Source organism: Corvus kubaryi, unplaced genomic scaffold (genome assembly GCF_017639235.1).
Source record: "Corvus kubaryi isolate FWS band 111438036 unplaced genomic scaffold, C.kubaryi_AGA036_p1.0 37367, whole genome shotgun sequence".
NCBI classification, from domain to species: domain Eukaryota; kingdom Metazoa; phylum Chordata; class Aves; order Passeriformes; family Corvidae; genus Corvus; species Corvus kubaryi.
The window spans coordinates 3,506,181-3,526,766 of NW_024581119.1; the positions used below are offsets into that span (position 1 = coordinate 3,506,181).

Genomic DNA, 20,586 nt, shown 5'->3' on the forward strand with positions numbered 1-20,586 from the left:
GGAGACTTTCAGCCCCTCAGAATAATTCTCTAAAAGAGAGGAGGAGACTACAGACACAGAGGCCAGTCAGAGCTGTTGCACAAGTGTCTCTCAAACCAGCTCTTTAAAAACCTTGATTAAAAACAACCAGGACTTGCCTGCAGCTTCAAGAAGGTGTCCTGTGGCTGCTGCTCTATCCACAGCCTCCCGCGGAAAAACGCCGGCCCCACGAAATAATCTGGGACCGTGCTCCAGCCAGACACACGCTGCAAGCTGCAAGAGAGGGACAGCTCACACAGGGCACTGGGGCCACCTGCCTCTGTCCCCAGGGTCCACATCCCTGCCAGGCCAAGCTGGGGTACAAGACAAGGGTACCTGGGGCTGTCGCCACCTCTGATGCTTCACAGCGACGGGAAATGCTTTTACAAGAGCGTGTGGTGACAGGACAAGGGGGAAAGCATTCAGACTGGATGAGAGCAGGTGCAGATGGAATATTGGCATGAAATTTTTCCCTGAGAGGATGGTGAGGCCCTGGCAGAGGTTGCCCAGAGAAGCTGTGGCTGCCCCATCCCTGGAAGTGTCCAAGGCCAGGTTGGAGCAACCTGGGATAGTGGAAGGTGTCCCTGCCCAGGGCAGGGGTGGGATAGAGGATCTTTAAGGCCCTTTCCACCAAACCACTCTGGGATAAAAGCTCGGCTTCATGTTGGTTGTTGAGGATCCTTCAGATCTGCCAGGGTGCTTTAAATGTCTGTGGCTTGCTAAAGGAAGCTGCAGAACTGACAGGATTCAAACCAGACATTGCTGCCACTGCTCCTGTCGAGGAACACAAACACATCCTTGCAAGGTTGCAGTAATTAGGGGAAATCTGACATTATTTCTTACCTGTGGCAACAATTTGGGAGCAGGGCACAAACAGAAGAGGAAATAAGGAGTGTAGAATCCCACAGAAGCCTTGAGCTTCTGTCAGGACATGCTCCCTCCAACCCTTACAGACTGCATCTCTTGGACTGGGGGAAGTTATTGATCCAGTGCAGCCTGGCTGCCACTGAATTATTCAACTCAAAGCCTGTGACAGCTCCTTTCACAACACTCCTCTCCCTCCTCCCCCAGGAGACTGTGAGCTGATTGTGTTTCAGCGCTGCTGGTCAGCAGCCAGGAGCTGAGGGTAGTGGTGACTAATCTTGCTTTTGTTTGGGCATGGCAGCTCACTTGCTTTAATGCTCCTCTCTGGAAATGTTCCTCTAACACCCTGCAGTCCAAAAGGCTGTGAGTTACCCCATCAATAAGAATTCTTCAGGTAGCCCCCAGCACCTGGTAAAACTGCCCTTAGACATTTCTGAATGTGGACTTTTTTTCCTTTTAAAAGCCATCTCAGTTTAACGTGGCCTCTCTCTCCCTCCTACACAAAATGGGGCAGCTGTGATATCTCGGGGGATGCACGTAAGTTTCTTTCTGGTATTAAAAACGTCACTGTAAAGAGTGTCTCTGGATTGTGGCCACAGTCCATAGGGCATCTGCTGCCTGAAACACTTGCTGAGGTTTTCTGTATGTGCTGACAGAGGCTCCTCAACATCCCCCTGCTAGATTTCCTTCCTTGAATTAAAGCAAAACAACATAAAAGAGAGGGAGCCATCTGGATTGTTAATGCACTATCAGTAGCTTTCTAGAATTAATCTATCCCTCGCCAGTCTGAATTACTAAATATATCAGCCAGATTGGTAATTTCCAGAAAGACCCAAAATTTCCAACGCGTGGGTGTGTGGGGATCCTCCCGTTTGGGTAAGCCTGGTTTTTACCTACCTGATCTAACCCTGCTGCAAGGAAATCTTTAAATCCTGCACAGTGGGATTAGATTTCTCCCTAAATAATGGTATGGATCAGCTGGCACCATTTCCTGCACTATTTCAGGCAAAGGTGTCAGCGAGGAACTGATCAGTGCAAAAATCCACCTCCCCACTGTTACCTCAGGTTGCTCCCTATCAGATACTGCACTGCTGGAAAAACAGGTGGTTACAAATGAGGAAGGGGAAAAAAAAAAAGTTTAAATCCCACAAACCTTTTCATGAAGGCAGGTTTCATCTCCAAACTGTAAATCTTGAAGTTCCTCAAGGGGGTTTTATTCAAGAAGACGTCACCAATTAAGCCTGCAAGAGCAATGGAGGTAATCAAGAGTTGAGGAGCAGCTAAGGCTGATGGATTTTGCTATTTGAATCTGTGGAACAGCAGGAGATGGAAAGCAGCCACGTTCTGCAATGGAATTAGAGTCCATATGGTCCCATTGCTCATCCAGATGGAGTGGGGAGCATTACTAAACTTCGGCCTCTCCATTCTCTCCTCTCCCTCAACTCACCAGGGCCCCAAACCCCCTCCCAGCAGAAAACACTGGGATGTGTTGGACAGGCAGCACATGGGGCATTGTTGGGGTTTAGTGAGCCGACCATGCACAGATTTTTTTAAAGCAGTCAATCTCTTCTGTAACAGGCACAGCAAAATAAAACATGGGCCAGCACTGACACCCAGAGCTGCTCCAGGGCTTTCCATCCCAGGATTTTAAGGCACCTTAATAAGTCAGTCACCTTTAGCACCTTGTTGTTAAAGCTGCTCTCCCTGAAGCAGGCAAAGCCTGGGTTCTAATGCAGCCTCCTAATCACAGGACTGAGGCTGCTGAGGCAGCACTGAGGCTTTATGGAACTTTTCTGCATTAAATAAAATCAATACAGTCATGTGCCTAACTCCATTAATCTATTTTATAGAGCTTTTGCACATAGCTCCCCATTAAAACAGAATCAACCTCTTCCAGCTCCACCACTGTGTGCGACAGGCTTGAGCATTTCAGTCAATTCTGCGCAAGGGGATGCAGTTCCCTCCTCCTGCGACTGTGTGAGCTTTTAAATGCAATTATCAACCCCCAAGGGAAAACACGGATTAAAAAAGGTATTTTCCTTCCCTCCCTTGAAGTAATATGCTCACAGAGCAAGAGAAAGGGAGCTGAGCATCACCTAGGAAACCTAGAGCAGAGCCAGATTCATTGATAGCCTTGGCTTTAGCTATGCCCTTATAAAATAAACCTTGGTGCAGGGCACTGAGCAGCCACTGCTTTTCCTCTGATCACTCCAGACAGGGGCTGAGGATGTTTTTTAACACACTCCCTCCCTCACACCATTTCCCACCAACTCCCAGTCCTGACCAGCACCACAAGAGCTGTACTGGGCCCTTAGCTGGTTCTGTGCACAGCACACAGACAGTTCTGCAGCATTTACACTCTGAGAAGTGTCTGGGAGAGTTTGGGAGCACAGAAGCAAACCCACCTTTCCTCTGCTCGTTCAGTGCCAGCCCATAATTGACGCGCCCACGGTTCTCTACCAGGAGCCTCAGCTGCCTGAAGCCCTGCTAAAAACAAACAAGGAGAAGCATCAGGTCCTGCACCAGCCTCAGCAGAGGCCAGTGAAGCTGTTCAAGAGGGGAAGTGGCACCACAACCTTTGGCAGCTGCAATTTAAAAATCCACCTTGAAGTTCTCTGCTGCCAACAGTGAGGAACTCGCAGCCTTTGCACAGAAGCTTTCTGGTTTGTTTTTTTATTTTCTCTTGAATTTTTAGCTCCCATTTTGATATCACCCACAGAGCCAGAACTGGAGTTTGACACAGGACAGGCTCATGTCATAAACTCTCCCACAAGCCTTAAGAACAACCAGTGCATCCACCCCCTCCCCTGCTCCTAGAGCCACCACAGCTCTGTTGGAATGAGCTCAGTCAGTACCTTGTTCTTAGTGCCAACTTCTGCCAGGGTAAAACTGCTCTCAGAGCTAAAGAGAGACATTCCCCCTCATTTAATTTGAGACCCAAGACCCTCCAAACCCCCTTTAAACCTGCTTTGTGCTAAGGAAGATGAAGCCTGCGTGGATTTAATCTGCACAAACAGGGTACAGGTACTCAATGTTGTGGCTGAGGTAAGAAGGCTGGCAAATTTCGTGCAGCAAGGACTACAATAACTTGAATTTTCTCCACGGAAAAGCATTCAAACCCCAGTTCTCAATCGCCAAACGGCAGTGAAATCCCACTATTCCACTAGTGAGATGGTGTTTGATTAGGGCACCAAGCTAGTCTGAGTCAGGAGGAGGTGCCTTTCTGAGACTTCTCCCTCTTTAGCAACCTTGGTTCTGTCATCCACACCCTGAGCAATCTCCAGCAGTTACCTGTCCCTCAGGAATGGAGAGCTCCACTGTGTTGTAGTCCAGCTCCCCCACGTACATGGTGTTAACAAACACCTGCAGAACAGAGCACAGGAGACCAGAGCAACCGCTCATCAATTATGTCATAATCAGATCACTCAAGCTGTATTTGGGGAAGAAATTGTCTCTGCTTGAAACTAGAACTGAAGTGTCCACAACTGTGTCACGGATTCAGTTCAGGTGGGAATAAAATAATCAAAATATTCTCAGAACATTCAACATTCTGATGTTTAAAGATGTTACAAGTTTTAGCAGACTGGAACTGGAAATTTAATTAGAAATGATAAGGCTTGAGGCTTAGCTGAGAACTGCAAAGAGTGAATCATAGAACTAATCTAAAATTTCGTGTTTTCCCCCATTTCCTGCCTCCACCCAAGGCGAGTGAGTGCCTAAGGAGCCCTGTGCCCCTACCTGTGCCCGGTCCCGGACGTGGTCCCTGGTGTGCAGGTGGCCACCCCCAAAAATGACAGTCTCGTAGAGCACATATCCATAGGGCTGCCCAATGCTGTCGTTCAGATGCAGATTCTCCATGTTCACAGGGAACTCTGACTTAATGGGCTGCAGAGGAGAAGCAAATTGAACGTCAGGAGTGGCCTCTCACATTGGCAGACCATGCAGAGGCAGCAGGTATCCCACGCTGCCACAGGTGAGAGCCTCCCGAGCTCTGCTCCAACCCAAATCCCCTCCTGACCCTAAGAAAGCTGCACCACAGTACAAGAAAAAGGAGCCAAGGACTTGCAACACCACAATTCCAAGAGAACAGAAGTCACAGTGGAAAAGGCAAGATAAAAGATTTGCTGCTTTTGCATATCCTTGGCAAAAAAAAAATCCCCAACCTCATCCTTGTGGAATAAAAAGGAAGAGCACAAATTGTCTTTTGCACCTAGAAGTTGCTGCCTTTTAGGTCTGGGATGCATTAAAAGAGGTGTCACTACCTGTAAAAGTGCTGGCAACACATCCCAGAGAGAGATGTATTGGTGCAGCAGGATGGCACCGTAGGAGGCCTTGCTTTCAATCATGGGAGGCAGAGGAAGGGGCTGGCCTGGGATGCAAAAAGAAAGATGGAACAATGATTTCAGACAACACAAATTCAAGATCCCTCCAGACCTCCTTTGGTCCTTAATTCCCAACAACCCAGAGCCCCAGGGCTGCAGCAGAAGGGGCAGTTTAAACAATTCCCTCGTGTAACAGTGTGGGGGGAGCAGTGCTTTGGCTCCTGGGTTTGTAATTACCAATGACCATGCTGAAGAGCTGTCGCAGCTTGAAGAATTTGGATGTGTAGTCTCCAGCCTCTGTCAGCACAGCATCGTAATCTGGAAAAGCAGCACATGTTTTGAAAACATAAAGCAGCTCTGGGACGGCTTCACGCAAGAAATGCAAGCCCCAGGCACAATTTTCATGGCACTGTCCGTAGTATGGAAGTCTGTACACTTTAATCTGAGTGAACATCACTAAAGAGCCACAGAATTCCTTAATTTAGACAAGAGCCATTCACCGAGGAGCAACACGCTTTCAGAGGTCTAATTTGCACACATCCAGAATTTCACACAGGATGAAGTCAACCATTTGAACAAATTAACCATTTTAACAAAGGGCTGTTGGGATGAAAAGAGATTTATGGCACAGTTTCACTTGGTAAAATTAAAAAATGGTGTCTTGGATCACCATCTCTCCCTAGAAAGAAGAGAAATCAAGTCATCATCTGTGACACCTCTAATTACAGTTCAGAATAAAGGAATCTCCCACATCCTGGAGTGGGTTGGGAATTGGAAACACCAACAAAAGCCCCTTTTTAGACAGGTATTTGCTTCTGAGCTGTGTTCCACCTCATCCCTCCAGGACAAAGTGGTTGTGCTCATTATTCTCAGCATTGCTGGTGACTGTCACTAACCCAGGGTAGTCAGAGCTGCACAGACAAGGCAGGGAAAATAAACTCACCATAACTGGTGACATCTGACTTGTACTCATCAGCTTCCAGAGCCCCGTTCATGAAGCCAAAGTTGGTGCCTCCATGGAACATGTAGAGGTTGATGGATGCTCCTGTTTTGAGGATGCTTGCTACAGTATTCACCATCTCTGCAAAAAAAGGGCAGTGCCAGGGAGGCCAGAGACCACAAATCTGGGCCAGGAATTCAAATCAGACACGTTCTGCTCCCTATCCTTCCCGTGCAGTCACAGTGATTTGTGTTGTGATTTGCACCTTGCCCTCAGGAAGGGCAGCACATCTCCTGATGCATTAATACATTCAAATATCCTCTCCTCCAGGTGAAAAGGGGTGAAGCTCACAGCCTCCAGCAGGAATTTGGCTTTTAAGCAGCAAAGTTGTAAGGACTCCTCAGTGAGACTCCTAAAGGAACACACTAATGACCCAATTACACAGACAATTACAGGAGGATGAGAGAGTCCTTAAAACATTCTATAGCTCTGTTTTCACTGCTCTTTAGATGCCCTGGGGGGTCTGGAATTGTTGGTTTATTTTTTTACTAGTAGCCTTCCTAATGAGCTTTTAAACCAGGGAGAAGGTGCTGCACTCACAAGGGGTTTAAATTCACCACAAAATGTCCTACAAGAACAGCGTTTGGTGCTCACCATCTGCATCAAAGACATAGTGAGGGCCTCCCCAGTTATCAAACCACCCAGTCCAGTACTCCATCACCATCTTTGGCTGGTCTTTCTGTGTCAAAAGAAAAACAGAGTTAAAATGGATTCAGGGCATTCCTGCACTCACCCCTTTTTCTAGAGAAGCATTGTTCAAACCCAGTGTGGGGACATGGTTTTACAGGAGTGTTTTCTTCTCAGCTGGCACCTAAGGAGCTCTGGGCATGAGAGGAACAAGGAGCTGTGGGCCAGCAATGCCCAGAACAGGCAAGCAAAGCTTTGTGCCTCTGCTCGTCACAAAGCACAGAGCACACAATCAGGTGCTATCAAACAGTTCTGGATGCTGCTGCTTGGTAGAGCTGTAGCAAACAGACAAACCAACTGTCAGTGTTTAGTTTTTGCTAGAAACACGCATTTATAAATGTCTGCTTATCTGCCACGCCACTGCCAGCTGAGAGTCTGCAGGTGCAGGGCAGCCAGTGCTTGCCAAGGTACAGCAGCAGACCTGAGCTGCTTAATGCCTTTTTAATGCTGCATATGGTGCTAGCAGGGAAGAATTTGCAGGAATTAGGTCTTCATTAAAGGCTCTGCACACAGAGCAATTGCTTCCCATTTGTCACTGCCTGCCAGCTCCCTGTGGGATCCCCCCCCCCCCCCCGGCCCCATCACATGGACAGGGCAATGTGTGCTCAGCCTGGCTGCCCCTCGAGCCTCATGGGCTCTATTTCCAGATTGTTTTGCCCTTTGTGTGATAGGGGCTTTATCTGATGCCACAGGAATTGGCTGAGGAAAGTGGCATTAAAGAGACTCGTGCTTCATTAGGACAAAACAACTGCCTGTAATCATCTAAACAGCTCTAGGAGATGCATTTAATCAGTCCATCCCCAGTAAACCAGTCAAAGAGGGAACTTTGTCACCTTCTGGAACAAAAACCCATAACAAGGAAAAGACAAAACAGCTTCATAATCCCTACAAACACTTCCTATCTCATAATTAGTCCAGCAAAGCAGGAGCTGCTTTTTTGGAGCCGTGTTGCATTCATTTGGTGGGGAAGGTGCCACCTTCTATTCATTTGCAGGGTTTGGGGAATTCTGGAAGACCTGAAGGAGGTGAAAGCACCTCCAGCAGAGCCTCTTTTACCAGTAAAGGAAAAGAAAACAAATGAAAGCTGTAGGCTTAAACATCCAGCCTGCCAGCAAGGCTTCCCTCCACAGCCAGGCAAAAGCCAAGGAAAGAGGTGAGAAGAGAATTGATCAGGGCTGGGGGCAGATCCCAGCTGCTCACATCGTTCATCTGGAACAAGCAGGGCAACGGGAAAAGAGGACAGAGCGTGTAAAGAGAGAAATAACCTGTCACTAACCCCAAAACTTGCCATTCCCCCACCACTCCCTCAGAACAATCAGGACACTTTTCACACCAAATGTTCATTAGGCAATTAATTAATTCCCTCCCTGATTCACACCTCTGGCAGCACAGGGAGAGGTTAAAGAAGCTCAAGTGACACACTAAAACTTCCTAAGTCTACCCTGAATGAGGCACTGGGGATGAACACCCATCACAGTGCACAGACAGAGCTGCAGCACAGCAGCAGTCTGCAGAGAGCACCCACAGCACCAGGGTGAAAGAGTCGGGGAAAAAGATGATGGAACCTCAAGAGAGAGGTCTGACAATTGTGAACTGGGATGCTCCTGGGTATCAACACTTGAATGTGAGAAGAAGCCTAACCTCTAACAGATAAACACAGGGCACAGCTGGATGAAAAGCCTTTCTAAAGAGTGCTGGATAACATGACACTTAAATCCTCCCTCCCTGATTCCTCCTGATTGGTGAACTGTACAGAAATCACCACCTCTGCCTGACATCTTGCACTCAACCTAGAGAAGACTGTGAACTTCCAGTGTGGGAATCAGTAGCATTGCAGGATTTTTTGTTAGATGATAGTATAAAAAGAATATGGAACTTAATAGAAAATGATGCTTATGCCTTTTTGCTTCGCTTGCTCTTAGCTATGCAGATTTACCAGATAACCAACCTAAAGTTAATGCTTTGCCCTAATGAGAAGGAAGCCCCAAACCAACACACAAATCCCAACCAGAGTACCAGTGCTTCACTTCTAGTGCTGGGAAATGTGGATCAACAAAGTGTTTGTGCATCTTACCTGTACTGTGTCCAGGTATTTCAGTAGCCCAGGCTCCAGTTTCTGAAAGTTAACAGCGGCCAGTGCTAATGGGAAAAGAAAAATGTATTAATTTAGACTCATCCAAAATGTCTTCTTAGGCAGCAGCCCAGCAGGAGGGAACTGCAACACCTTCTGGACCCCCAAAATAACCTCCTCAGGAATTTCCCATCAAAGCCTTCACTTGGTATATGGAATCCACGTGGACCACAGCACACAGTGGAACACTCACAGGCCATCTTTCAGCTCTCATGTGCAGAGATATTAGAGAGACAGAGCACCAGAGCAGCTCCTGGGGTGTCACCAGCTCTAATCAGAGCCTGTAAAGCACTTGGAGATCCCCACTTAAAAGGCACCACACAAAGGCAAACTTATTAGAAAGTCCTGCCTGGATGCCACACTTCTCTCCCAGGCTTCAGCTGCAGGAATCCCTACCCAGGCAATATCCTAGAGCTTGTCATGTCTGTGGGGGTGAGTGAGAGCAACCACAGGACAAGAGAACCACAGAGAACTGGAATTGGAAGAGTTCTCTGTGCTCCTGCCCCTCCTCAGGCTCTGGAGTGGGAACATCTGCCAGCAGGACAGGACACACTAATCTGGGATCAGTGTCCCAGCCCCTGGCACACACTTGAACCACTTTCATACCTCCCAGCCCCTGGTTATGCTGATATTTCTCTCAAACAAACTCTGCAAACGCAGCAGCGATGATGTGATTCGGCATTAAAAACTGACTTCTAACAAGAGAGCTGGTATCAAACCCAGCCCCAGTTGTGTCAGGCAGAGCACTTCAAACAGAATATTTACAGAAGAAAAAGCTCCCTTCTCACTATTTATACCTTGATTTTAATAGGCTGACCTATGTAGTGCCTGAGCCGAAGAATTCAGCACAGAAAACACGAAGGGAGAACAAAACAAAACGTGGATTTAGCACTGATGTAATACAGTAGCTGGCAATGCTGAAGGAGAACGTGCCCAGCTCTGCTTTTCATGCAGACTAACAGCACACCATGGAAAACAGAACCATTCCCCAGAGCCTTATTTACCATTCTCACGGGATGCTCTTTCCACACACACACAAACACGGTGTCCCACCATGGTCCTTCAGCCACGGCCTGGAGGCGCAGCAGAGGCTTTATTTTGTCTCCCATGAGCTCCCAGAAGGGTTTTATCAGCTTGGGATTCTTGGAAACAGCTTGGTTTGGGTTGGAAGGGAGCTTCAAACTCATCCCATCCCCGCCCCTGCTGCGTGCAGGGACACCTTCCACTATCCCAGGCTGTTCCAACCTGGCCTTGGACACTTCCAGGGATGGGGAATGATTCACAGGCCTCTCCTTTAGCCTTGTCCTCACCACCCTGCTGCTCTTCCAGTTGGAGCCCTGGTTATTGCACACATCTGATCAGTGACACGTTGGTAATGAGCAGATTGTTGTGACATCCAAGAGGCAAAGTGGGATCAAAGAGCTCCCGGCACGAACGACTCTGAACAAGAAGGAGCTCTGAGGCAGCAAACATTCCCTCAGCTGATCAGGGCTAGGCAGAGATTTCCACAGCATCCCTTCTCCTGACAGCTCTGTGGCAGGCAGAGAGTGACTCTGTGTGGTCAGAGCTGAAAACTGCTGCACACCCAAAAAAATCCAAAAGACAACATCACTGGGCTGGTGAAGGCCCGTGACTTCAGTTAATGAATTTATCCCTCTCACACTGTCATGGAAAAGCAAAAGGAGGCAAAAAAAGGAGGGGAAAGTCTTTCCCTTTAATCATCTCCATTCCTGAGATTGGAAAATAAACATTATTTATGACTGAGTGATAACAGGAGCACTCAAAGACCGTACCCTGCAAACACTTAATTTGGGGGAGCAGTCACACCTCAGGCAATTGGCAGGAACACAGGAGAGAGCAGAGGCCAAGGGCAGAGTAAATCCCAGCTGAAATTACCTGGAATTCTGAGAATCAGTGCCCCAAACAGTCAGATTTAGGGCTCAGTGAAACTCAAGCAGCTGCACCTCCATTTCTTCCCAGGGAAAAGGAGGAGGGTGCTAAGCAGCATTTAAAAAACTTATTAGAATTATCCTTTGTAAAAGGGCAATGGGCATCCTTTTGCTTTCTGCACATCTGACATCCTCCTTTACCTGCCTAAGGTTTTACACCCCAAAATAAGCTTGCTGAGAAGATGCTGCTGCCCCACAAACTACTGCTGCACTTACTGCTTAAATGTAGAACTCAGAATCAAGCTTTTAATGGACTTTTTTTCCTTCTCTTTTTAATTGCAAAGCAGCTACCTTAGGAATGAGTTATTACTGTTAGTAATTGCTGAGGAACTTGTTTAATAAATATTTAAACGAAGCATTTTCAGCCTTGTAGTCTGGTGAAACATTACGAAATGCTGGGTGCTGCCATCTCTTGACTCAGTGGGAAGTACAGACGCCCAATCCTTCACACAATGTTGCACTTTATGTGAAAAATAAACCACTCTAAACCTTTCTGGGAAGGGCCTGGGTTTGTCCTAGGGTGCACCATCCAGCCAAGGGGTCCCTGCTACCACAAACAGAACACACTCAGTGCATGCAGAGGGTGAATTAATGTCCTGTTTTCCTTCCAAGGTCACGTTCCCCAGAGATCACAGCCTGCCCTCACCTCTACAGGCACTCACCTCCTTCCACCAAGCCAAAGGACAGCCCATTCTTGTTGTCTGAGGTCATCAGCAGCTCCACAATCCCTCTGTTTAACAGGGCCTAAGTTAAAAAGAGCAAAAGCCATTGTGTTAACAGAGTTTAGCACTTCCCAGGATATTAAAGCATTACAGTATCACCTTCTGTGGGGACAGCCTGCAACTGGCAGTGGCTTGGAATGAAATATTATCCCTGTGACATCTCCCATTCTTCCTGAAGCTTTCCTGTCTACTTTTCCCAGCTTAAAGACAACTGGAAAGTCTTATTTTGTTTTAGGAAGCTGGATTGGTTTCTCACTGATGCATCCAACTTCAGGATTTCAGCTTCTGAGATCAATTTAATAAAGAGCTTCGCTGCTTCCATCAAAAGAGGGATTCAGGTGGAAGCAGGAAAGGAAAAGCAGCTCAGCCTTCCTGACTGCCTGACAGAGGGAGGTGAAAAGAGCTGATTTTCCAAGGAATGCCATCACAGGACAGCTCAGGTACCAATGTTTTTCAATAATCAATGAATTTAGTTGCTCCCCAATGTAACAGTACTGGAGGAAACAGCACTCTGTGGTTTTAAAATCCACCTGCACACACAAGGTTCTTCCCATTAGGATTGTTCCCTGGCAGCTGGTTCTTAACAGAACCGTGGCTGATGTTGGAAGGAGAGCTTGAGAAACCTCAGCTGTTCATTAACAACTCATTTCACTGTATCTGCACTGGAAGTCATTCCTCCAGCTCCCACGAGCTCTGAGAACAAGGCTTCAGTCTCTCCAGTCTAAATTACTAATTGTGAAAAGGGATAAATCCCTTTGTTTATGGCCCCTGCCTGCACAAAGAGCAAACCTGGGCACGGCACAGTGTCTGCATTAGAGAGAAACTGCAACACAGAGGCTACAGACAAACCCAATCCAGAGCTAGGACAACCTGGGGACTTTATCAACCCATCACCACCAAACTTAGACCTGAACAGATGCTGGATTCGGACAAAATTCAGCTGCTGAGGGACCTGGAAATTCTAACCAATTTTACTAAGGTAATTCTTTGAGCACTGCATTAATACTAAGTTTCTTCCCCTCCTTTTGAATGTAAATGCAAAATGGAGAAACAGCAGAGCCGCCACACATTAAATGCCTCCAAGGGTGCAGCAGAGAAGCAGGAATAGAAGCTCAGCTCTGTGTGGGAAGGGTCATGCCAAAACACCCTTCCATGGCTTTCACTTTTAGGAAGGCAAAGGCATTGCACCCAAAAGAGTGAGGTAAGCACAAGGATTTGAGGTTTTGTGTGAGTTGTGGGTGTTTCTTACTGAGTATATTAATTCCAAGAATATTGCAACTTGCTCATGGATGCTAGGTGTGAATTAACCACCTTGCCACAAACCAGAACAAAGACTCAGAGCCCCACCTCACATCAGAACCCACTCCAACCAAAAACGAAGCCCTGCAAATCCTGCTTTCCCACATTTTCATCTCTAACCACTATTCTGTACTTCCTCAGATGTAAACTGCACACAATCCCAGAACATGATGAAACAGCACTGCAAAAATACACCCACAGGCCTGGCAGGGGAATCTGCCCTGACAAATCTGAAACAGCACAAGCTCTTTCCTCACTGAGCCATGGAAAAGCAAGGACAAGCCTGCAGGCTGTTCAGACCCCCAGAATCTCTGTGCCTCGTTCATTTAGGGTTCTGAAAACCACTTGCTTGGCATTATCTCTAATTTGTTTGTATGCACACTTCATATTTAGCCCTGTAAGCAGAATTAAAGCACTGCACGAGATGGAGACGGTGCAGGAGCTGGCACAGCCCTAAGGGGATTAGCACTCCTGCCATGGGATTATTGGTTTGAAGAGCCTCTGTACACCCTGAGCAATAGGACAGCCTGAGCCTCAGGGTGCTCAGGGTGCAGCTGGGGTACCCAAAGGGTTTCAGAAGGATCCCATAATCCTGCAGCAGAAGAGCAAGACTGGATGGGTGACCCCCCTCACATGCATTCAGTGAGAAGAAATTAAACAACAAACCCTGTGAGAGACACTGCAGATCTTGTTATCTGCCTGGCCTGCGCTTGTGCTGGGGACAAACAAACAGGTCAGACTGCTGTGAGATCCACCAGGATAATCCAGCCTCCCTGGGCATGGGACAACTCCTTATCACTCACTCAGGGCAGCCAGGGCACAGTTTAATTTCTTTTTGACAGGGCTAAGGGAGGCATTATGCCTGACGCTGAGCCCCAAATTATACAAGTTTAGGAGCGTGCTGGTGGCTTGCTTCCATCAACTTTCCTCCCAGGAAAAGTCAGCAAAGGGAAACCTTTATCAAATATCATCTAAGAGAGGCAAAACAGGACCCCCAAGTGACAGCTTCTTCAAGACCAGCTCTGCAATACAGACGCTCCCTGGCTCCCTATCACCCTCTTCTCTGGAAGACGTAATGCACATTTATCAGTACTGAGAGGGTTGTGTGCCAACTCTTCCACTCCAGGAGGAAAGATCCAAGGAAAATGCAGCTGGGGAAGGCACTAATGCTCTCAAGGGTCTCTCAAACCACACTCAAAAGTTATACAGAAAAAGGAAAACACTGTATGGAAGGTGATTTATGTGAGAGATTGACACAGAAACGAGTAAAATGCCACCATTACCATTTTGACATAGGTCATGTAGTTCGGGTCTTTGGCATAGGAACCGTATTCATTCTCCACCTGCACTGCAATGATGGGACCTCCTTTCTTGTACTGTGGGGGACAAAAGGGAGAAAGAAGGTGTTCACCATGATTTCTAAGCACAGGGACCAAAATCACACTGGCTGGCAGGAAAGATGCACCAGTGTCAGATGGACTCAGCTCCACCCTCCCATGCTCCCAAACCGACACAGAAAACTACAGCCTGTGCTGATTCCTGGAGCAAAACTGGTACATTTGTTATTGCCTCACCCTGCTGCTGTCACACACAGCCCACCCTGCTCTGTGCAGACATTCCCACCCCTGGAGAGGGAAAAGGATTTTGCTTGCCTGGAGAGGGACAACAACGCGCATCAGATGATCAAAATAGGCATCCACAGCTTCTGTGAAGCCCTTGTACGTTGTCCTCAGCTGCATCTCGGGGTCTTGCAGCAGCCAGCTGTGGAAATCAGGAGAGGGAATGTGTTAGAGTGTCCTGTTCAGCCAAGCAGGGGTATTTCACCCAGTGACATCAAGTCACACCAGGGATCATTGGTGTCACCTGGCCAAGCCCACAGCGCAGCTGTGGCACCCCGAGCTGTGAATTACACCATGTGTCCATCACTCACACTTGTAAATAAATCCAGGCTCCAGTTCCCAATCTCTTCCTCTTCTTTTTGTTCTGCATTTCAGGCCTAAACTCATTTCACCACCTCCAGCAACAATATTTCGAGGGCTAATCTTACCACTCAAAAGTGAATTCCGTGCATTCCCAAGGGCACTCTACAACCAAGTGCTCCTTCAAAAAAACCCAATCCTTTCTCAAAACAAAGATTTCTGTAGTTGTTCCCATTGTTTCTACTGCTGATTTACAAGGCTGGGTTCTGTCTGGAGTTAACAGAAAAAAGGGCAATTTGTTGAAGAGGAGAATAACATAAAGCTGTAACAATTTAAGAGGAATGAGGCTATGTCTTCCTTTTCTCTGCAAAATGAGGCCTTAACTAAAATACTTTCAAAGGTCTGAGAAAACTTAACTCCTCTATGCTAAATGCAGCTTTTTTGACTCAGAAAAAATCAGCTCCTCTTTAACTGTAAAATGAGAATAGTACTGTGGCTCTTTATTAGAATTTTTAACCTGTCTGATAAAAAACCACATGGGTGATGTGAAAACAGAGGCACTTCTCATAACCTAATGTGGAGGTGGCTTCTGGCTCTGGCCATGAGGAGCTCCTTCTCAGGAGTAAGTCCCTGACACCTGAACTCTGATGCCAAAGGCAAGTGAAACGTGGAAAGGTTCAAAGAAATAATCCCCAAGTGTCTGCACTGAGGTTTGTGCTCTGTGCAGGAAAGGAAAACAAGTGATAACCTGGCACTGGCTCCACCGGGATCCAGGAACCAGGTAAGTCCCAGTGCTCTCAAAGCCTCCTACAGCTGTGTGCTTCAGGGGAAAACACAACAGGAGGCTGGAAAAGTTGTGGGGTTTTATTACTGCCAGCCATATAATGCAGATTTCTAGCAGGGCTTTTCAAAAGGAGCTGAGATGATGCAAATTCTTACACCGAGCTGCAAATCCTGTTCACGTTATATAGAGAGTCAAGGTGCAACAGCAAGATGGGTCCTCCCAGTTCTATTCTCTTGCTGTAAGAGAATTATACCATATATAATGCATTCATGTGAGAAGAAATTAAACAACAAACCCTGTGAGAGACACTGCAGATCCTGTTATCTGCCTGGCCTGCACTTGTGCTGGGGGCAAACAAACAGGTCAGACTGCTGTATATAATGGTATAATATATATATTATACCATATATAATTATACCATTATACCATAAAACAATTATTATTTTAAACACTCAAAAAAAAATTTAGAAGAGCTCAATAAGGTAATGAGTATTCACCTGCATTGGGGACTCAGGAAACAAATATCTCCATCTAGCAGCCAGCCATTCCAAAGCAATTGCTCTGAAGGAGCCTCGACTGTGTGTTCAGGAGCTTGGGATTTGTTTGTCCCTCATGCTTCCCTGAACTGAACAATTTCCACACTCACCTGGGCAGACCCCCAAGGTCCCACTCCGAGCAGATGTAAGGTCCAGGGCGCAGAATCACCCACAGTCCATTTTTAGCTGCCAGGGAAAGGAAGGCCCTGGGGATCCAGACGGATGAATTATTGCCTGCCTGCAGAACCCCACTCCCAATACTCCAATCACCATGGAATTTAGGTACCAAACCAGAAGGTTTGATGAAGCAACTATACTGGATTGGTGCTGAACTGATTAAGTTCCCAGGAGTCCAGAAGGCAGGGGAAGGAACGAATCCCCACTGCCTGATCAAGGCACAGCTCAAAATAACATCTCCACCCAAACCCACACCCCGTCCCCTCCAAACAGGAGCATTTAATAACAGAGCTGTCTGTGCCACATACCTTAGATCCAGGTTTTTACTGAAGTCAAACTTCCCTCTTTCCTTTTCGTGCAGGTTCCACGGCACGTACCTGAAAGGCAGAGCGAGGGCAGTGGAGGTGAAGGATGGGATGCTTAAAGAAAACCTGAGGCCCCACTATTCCTTCCTGTGCCTTTTCCCGCAGTAAGAAGTATGGAAATACATTGTTATGGCCCACTGGAATTAATAATAAAGTCCCACTGGTGAGGTCCCTGTGAGGCTCGGGCAGGGAGGACACTTACGTGGTGAGGGTGTTTAAACCACACGCTTTCATTTTCAGCATCCGATCTTCCCAGTACTCCCGGGGCACTCGGAAGTAGTGCATGGAACCCCCAAATATGCGGAAGGGCATCCCTTCCAGCAGGAACTGGGAGTTCTCTGTCTGCAAGCCTAGGGTCCTCCCCCATAGCCCCAGAGGGGTCAGCTCACTCCAGTTAAACCTGGAAAAGAAAAGGAGACATATGAGCAGCCAGTCCTGGGGGAGAAATGTGTCCTCCTCGTTCCACCTCACCCAGCAGGAGCAGCTCTGACCTTCCTGCTTCTTAAGCAAACCACACTCTTGGTCATACAGAGCACAAAGATTGTTCAGAAGGCTCTAAGGCAGTTGGAAGATCTTCCCAAGATGTGGATTCAATATTCATTTCAGTGGCAGCTTCTCCCCTGAACGCCCAAGCCACTGTGCCACGCTCTACAACTGACACTGCTCGGGCACAGAGCACAAAAGTCACTTGCCAAAATCACGGATGGGGAAGTTTCACTCCCAATACTCACAAGCACTTCCCTAATTTATGGAATTTAGGATGTCCCTGCTTTGCAGTGGGATGGCACACGGCTGATTTCCAGATCCATGTTCCAACAGCACCTGCATCTCAGTATTGCCATCCTGAATGTCTTGGGACTCTGGTATCTTCCAACTCAAGGCATAGAAAAGACAAAACCCCTTCACCTGCTCCCTGTGAGCAGAGAACCTTTTCCCCAATTTAGTGAGCCCCCTGGATTATATTCATTACCCAGGAGAGACTAAATCAGCTGCCACCACAAACTTACCTCTGCCCACATCACTGCTTATATTAATCCTGAAAACGTCATTTGCCAAAGGAATCAGAGCCACGGGGAGAGCAGCTCCTCAGCACTTACCGGGGGGAGCACTCCTCTTGGGTCACCTCCTGCACTACTCATGGCCCTGCAGGCTCCCCAGCTCACTTTGGCTGAGCCAAAACCCCATTTTATCAACAAGCCTGGACACAGAGCAGTGTCTCTGCCTCCATCAGACCACTCCAGTGGCACAGCTCTGAACGCACAGAGAGTCAGACAATGGCAGCTTGTTCCTTATCAGAGCCAGATGGGAGGAAGGAATTCCCAGCTCCAGAAAGCAAGAGTGACCCACACATTTGGGAGAAATATCAGAGTGAGAGAAGAGAGGAACACCTAAGCCTCCAGCTGCTGCCTATGCTATGTGTAAAGCAGTTGTTAGCAGAGGGTGAGGATGGTGAGGATGCTCAGAGCTCGTGGCTTGCAGGGATTGCTAACCAGCAGCCTGCCTGTTCTCTGACAGGACAGGGAGACTGCAAAGGAGCTAAATCTAAGGTTTGCAGGGTACTGCACGGGCTGGCTGACAAGCTCAGAGGGTACCTGAGTAGCACAGCATTCTCACAGGGCTCTGAAACAACCGGCAGCAGGCAGGGGTAATACCTGGAAAAGGAAGCCAGATTAGATATTCACTGCCTTCAGTCAACGAGACTCACACTGATTGTCCAGCCATTCACAGAAACAGGGCTGAGCAAGGAGACTGTGATGTATTCACGCAGAAGGTGGGGTAATAATAACAGGTTTTGATGATAGTGCAGCTCAGGTAGGAGAAATGAGCACAAAACACCAATCTGCCACACTTAAAGGGGGACTGCCTGAGTAAGAACAGGATCAAAAACACTCATCTACATGAGAAAAGTAGGTACAGCCACAGAATGGTGACGTGAGGCTGGGAAATGGCAGCATTGCTCCCAAGGAATTGTTAGGAATTTCAGCAGCCAGGGACGGGGTTCGCAAGCCCCACACAGGATACCCCATGGCCACCCGCCCCTCTATGCTGCTAAATCACAGACTGTAACTTTGGCAAACCAAACCAGCAGCTACATCTGCTTTTATTTTAGGGTCAAAAGGGTCTGGTGATGCAAAACTCCAGTTTTCAAAGATTAGGTTGGAAAAGAGTTTCCAAGTTGTTTATGAGCTAGGTAGAGCCCTAAATTACCCCTGCACACAGAAGTGCTGCTGACTGGTGCCAGAATGAAGGCTGTGCTCAGGAAGCACACACAGCCAGATAAAAATAAACTAATCACTTAAGCACATTTTCTTAATCCCAGGCATAACTAACCTGGCACATTCCCATCCAGTTTCCTACTTTAAAAACTCCCCAGCTCCAGTGCTTTTTCTCCCCAAGAAGGGCTGGTAGGAAGCTCCCAGGCTCCCAGTATTTTCAACACATTATCTTAGATATCCTGAAATCCACATTTCTCATTAGGATCTGTCCAAGTAACCTCAGGGGAAAAAAAAAACCCACTTCTGTGACTCAGCAGAGCTTCATCCTGTTGCCCTGAGCTAGACTGCCACAGTTTAAAATGTACCTGGGCTCTGTACTGCTTCCTGAAAGCAATTTATAGCTCCCAGCAGATTTTTTCTTCTCACTTCTGTAATCATAGCACAAGCTGCAAATAATCTTTTTTTGCAGGATTCTGTGATTCTGTGATTTCATCTCTGCTTCAGGAAAGTCTGTTTCAACCATTCCATTACCAACTAACCCCAGAGCAGAGACTCTGAAACTGAATTGGACAAGTTAGTCCAATAAGATGGAATAAGACTTTTTAAGATGGAATTTGAAGTGCAAAATGGAAAAGGAAAGTCCCAATTAACTTCTAAACCAAACAGCCACGCTGTTCATGCCTGTAAAACACAAATGTGACTGAAGTCCTCTCTGCAAGAGAGATTTAGCTTTGGTGTCCAACCACCCCGTAACCAGACCAGTCAGGAGAAAAAACTGATGGAAAAGAAAACAGACAAACCAGGGGAAAAAGCCATTCAGTTCCTTGCTGATGCTAAAGGACGCGCTTCAGAGGACAAGGGGCTTTGCCGCTAATCCCTAAGATGCACTGAGACCTCGGAGGGCTTTGCTGTCTATTCTGGGCTTCCTCTGGCCAGAGGAAAGTGAAAGCTCCGAGCTGCGCCGGCTCCTGCCCTGCACAGCCCCGTGCTCACAGACCACGGGCGAGGCAACAATCACAGCATTTCGGAGCACAGTTCCTTGTGGATACAGTGGTTTATTCCGGATACAGCGTTTTACGGATACACTCATACAAGAGACCTGTGGATATCAGGTGCAACATTTATTTAAAGCTTTGGATAATTCCGGCACGGCGGCTGCGTTACCCGCTCCTTCCCACGCTCCCGTTCCGCTGCAGGAATTATGGGAGCGGAGGATCTCTGATCGGGAAAGACGGGATTCTATCGAACCCGTTAATTCCCCGGCAGCGCGCGGGGGTGGGGGGGGGCACGGACCTTAATTACGTTAATTACGTTAATGACAGTTCTCCTCCCCACACCCCCACCCCACCGGCGCCGCCGTTCCATCCATCCATGCGCAGTTCTCCCGCAGCCAGCCCCGCTCCCGGCGGCGGGCCCTGCGCCCGGCGGGGCAGCGGCACCCCCCGCCCAACACCGCCGCCCCCCTCCCCGGCCCCGCCGCCCCCGGGGCGTGACCCCCGCGCCTCTCGCCCCGCGCCGGGTCTCACCTGCGCAGCAGCAGCCACAGCACGACGAGGAGCAGCGCGATGCCCCCGAGGCGGCGCTGCCGCCGCCCCCC

General features: G+C 47.9%; 1 protein-coding gene across 1 annotated transcript in view; it reads right to left on the reverse strand.

Moving 5' to 3' along the window:
- Window positions 1-20,586, reverse strand: part of LOC121667426 (beta-galactosidase-1-like protein 2) — a 32,964-nt gene that overhangs the window by 2,018 nt on the left and 10,360 nt on the right. Inside the window, exons 2-19 of the mRNA XM_042034035.1 lie at window positions 20,516-20,585; window positions 18,366-18,425; window positions 16,976-17,173; window positions 16,717-16,785; window positions 16,342-16,437; window positions 14,645-14,753; window positions 14,276-14,368; window positions 11,634-11,715; window positions 8,966-9,030; window positions 6,799-6,883; window positions 6,148-6,285; window positions 5,442-5,522; window positions 5,145-5,251; window positions 4,621-4,767; window positions 4,174-4,245; window positions 3,288-3,369; window positions 2,036-2,123; window positions 138-252 (exon numbers count right to left, since the gene is read on the reverse strand). Of these exons, the coding sequence (XP_041889969.1) occupies window positions 138-252; window positions 2,036-2,123; window positions 3,288-3,369; window positions 4,174-4,245; window positions 4,621-4,767; window positions 5,145-5,251; window positions 5,442-5,522; window positions 6,148-6,285; window positions 6,799-6,883; window positions 8,966-9,030; window positions 11,634-11,715; window positions 14,276-14,368; window positions 14,645-14,753; window positions 16,342-16,437; window positions 16,717-16,785; window positions 16,976-17,173; window positions 18,366-18,425; window positions 20,516-20,585 (1,757 nt within the window). The remainder of the gene's footprint in view (window positions 1-137; window positions 253-2,035; window positions 2,124-3,287; window positions 3,370-4,173; window positions 4,246-4,620; window positions 4,768-5,144; window positions 5,252-5,441; window positions 5,523-6,147; window positions 6,286-6,798; window positions 6,884-8,965; window positions 9,031-11,633; window positions 11,716-14,275; window positions 14,369-14,644; window positions 14,754-16,341; window positions 16,438-16,716; window positions 16,786-16,975; window positions 17,174-18,365; window positions 18,426-20,515; window position 20,586) is intronic.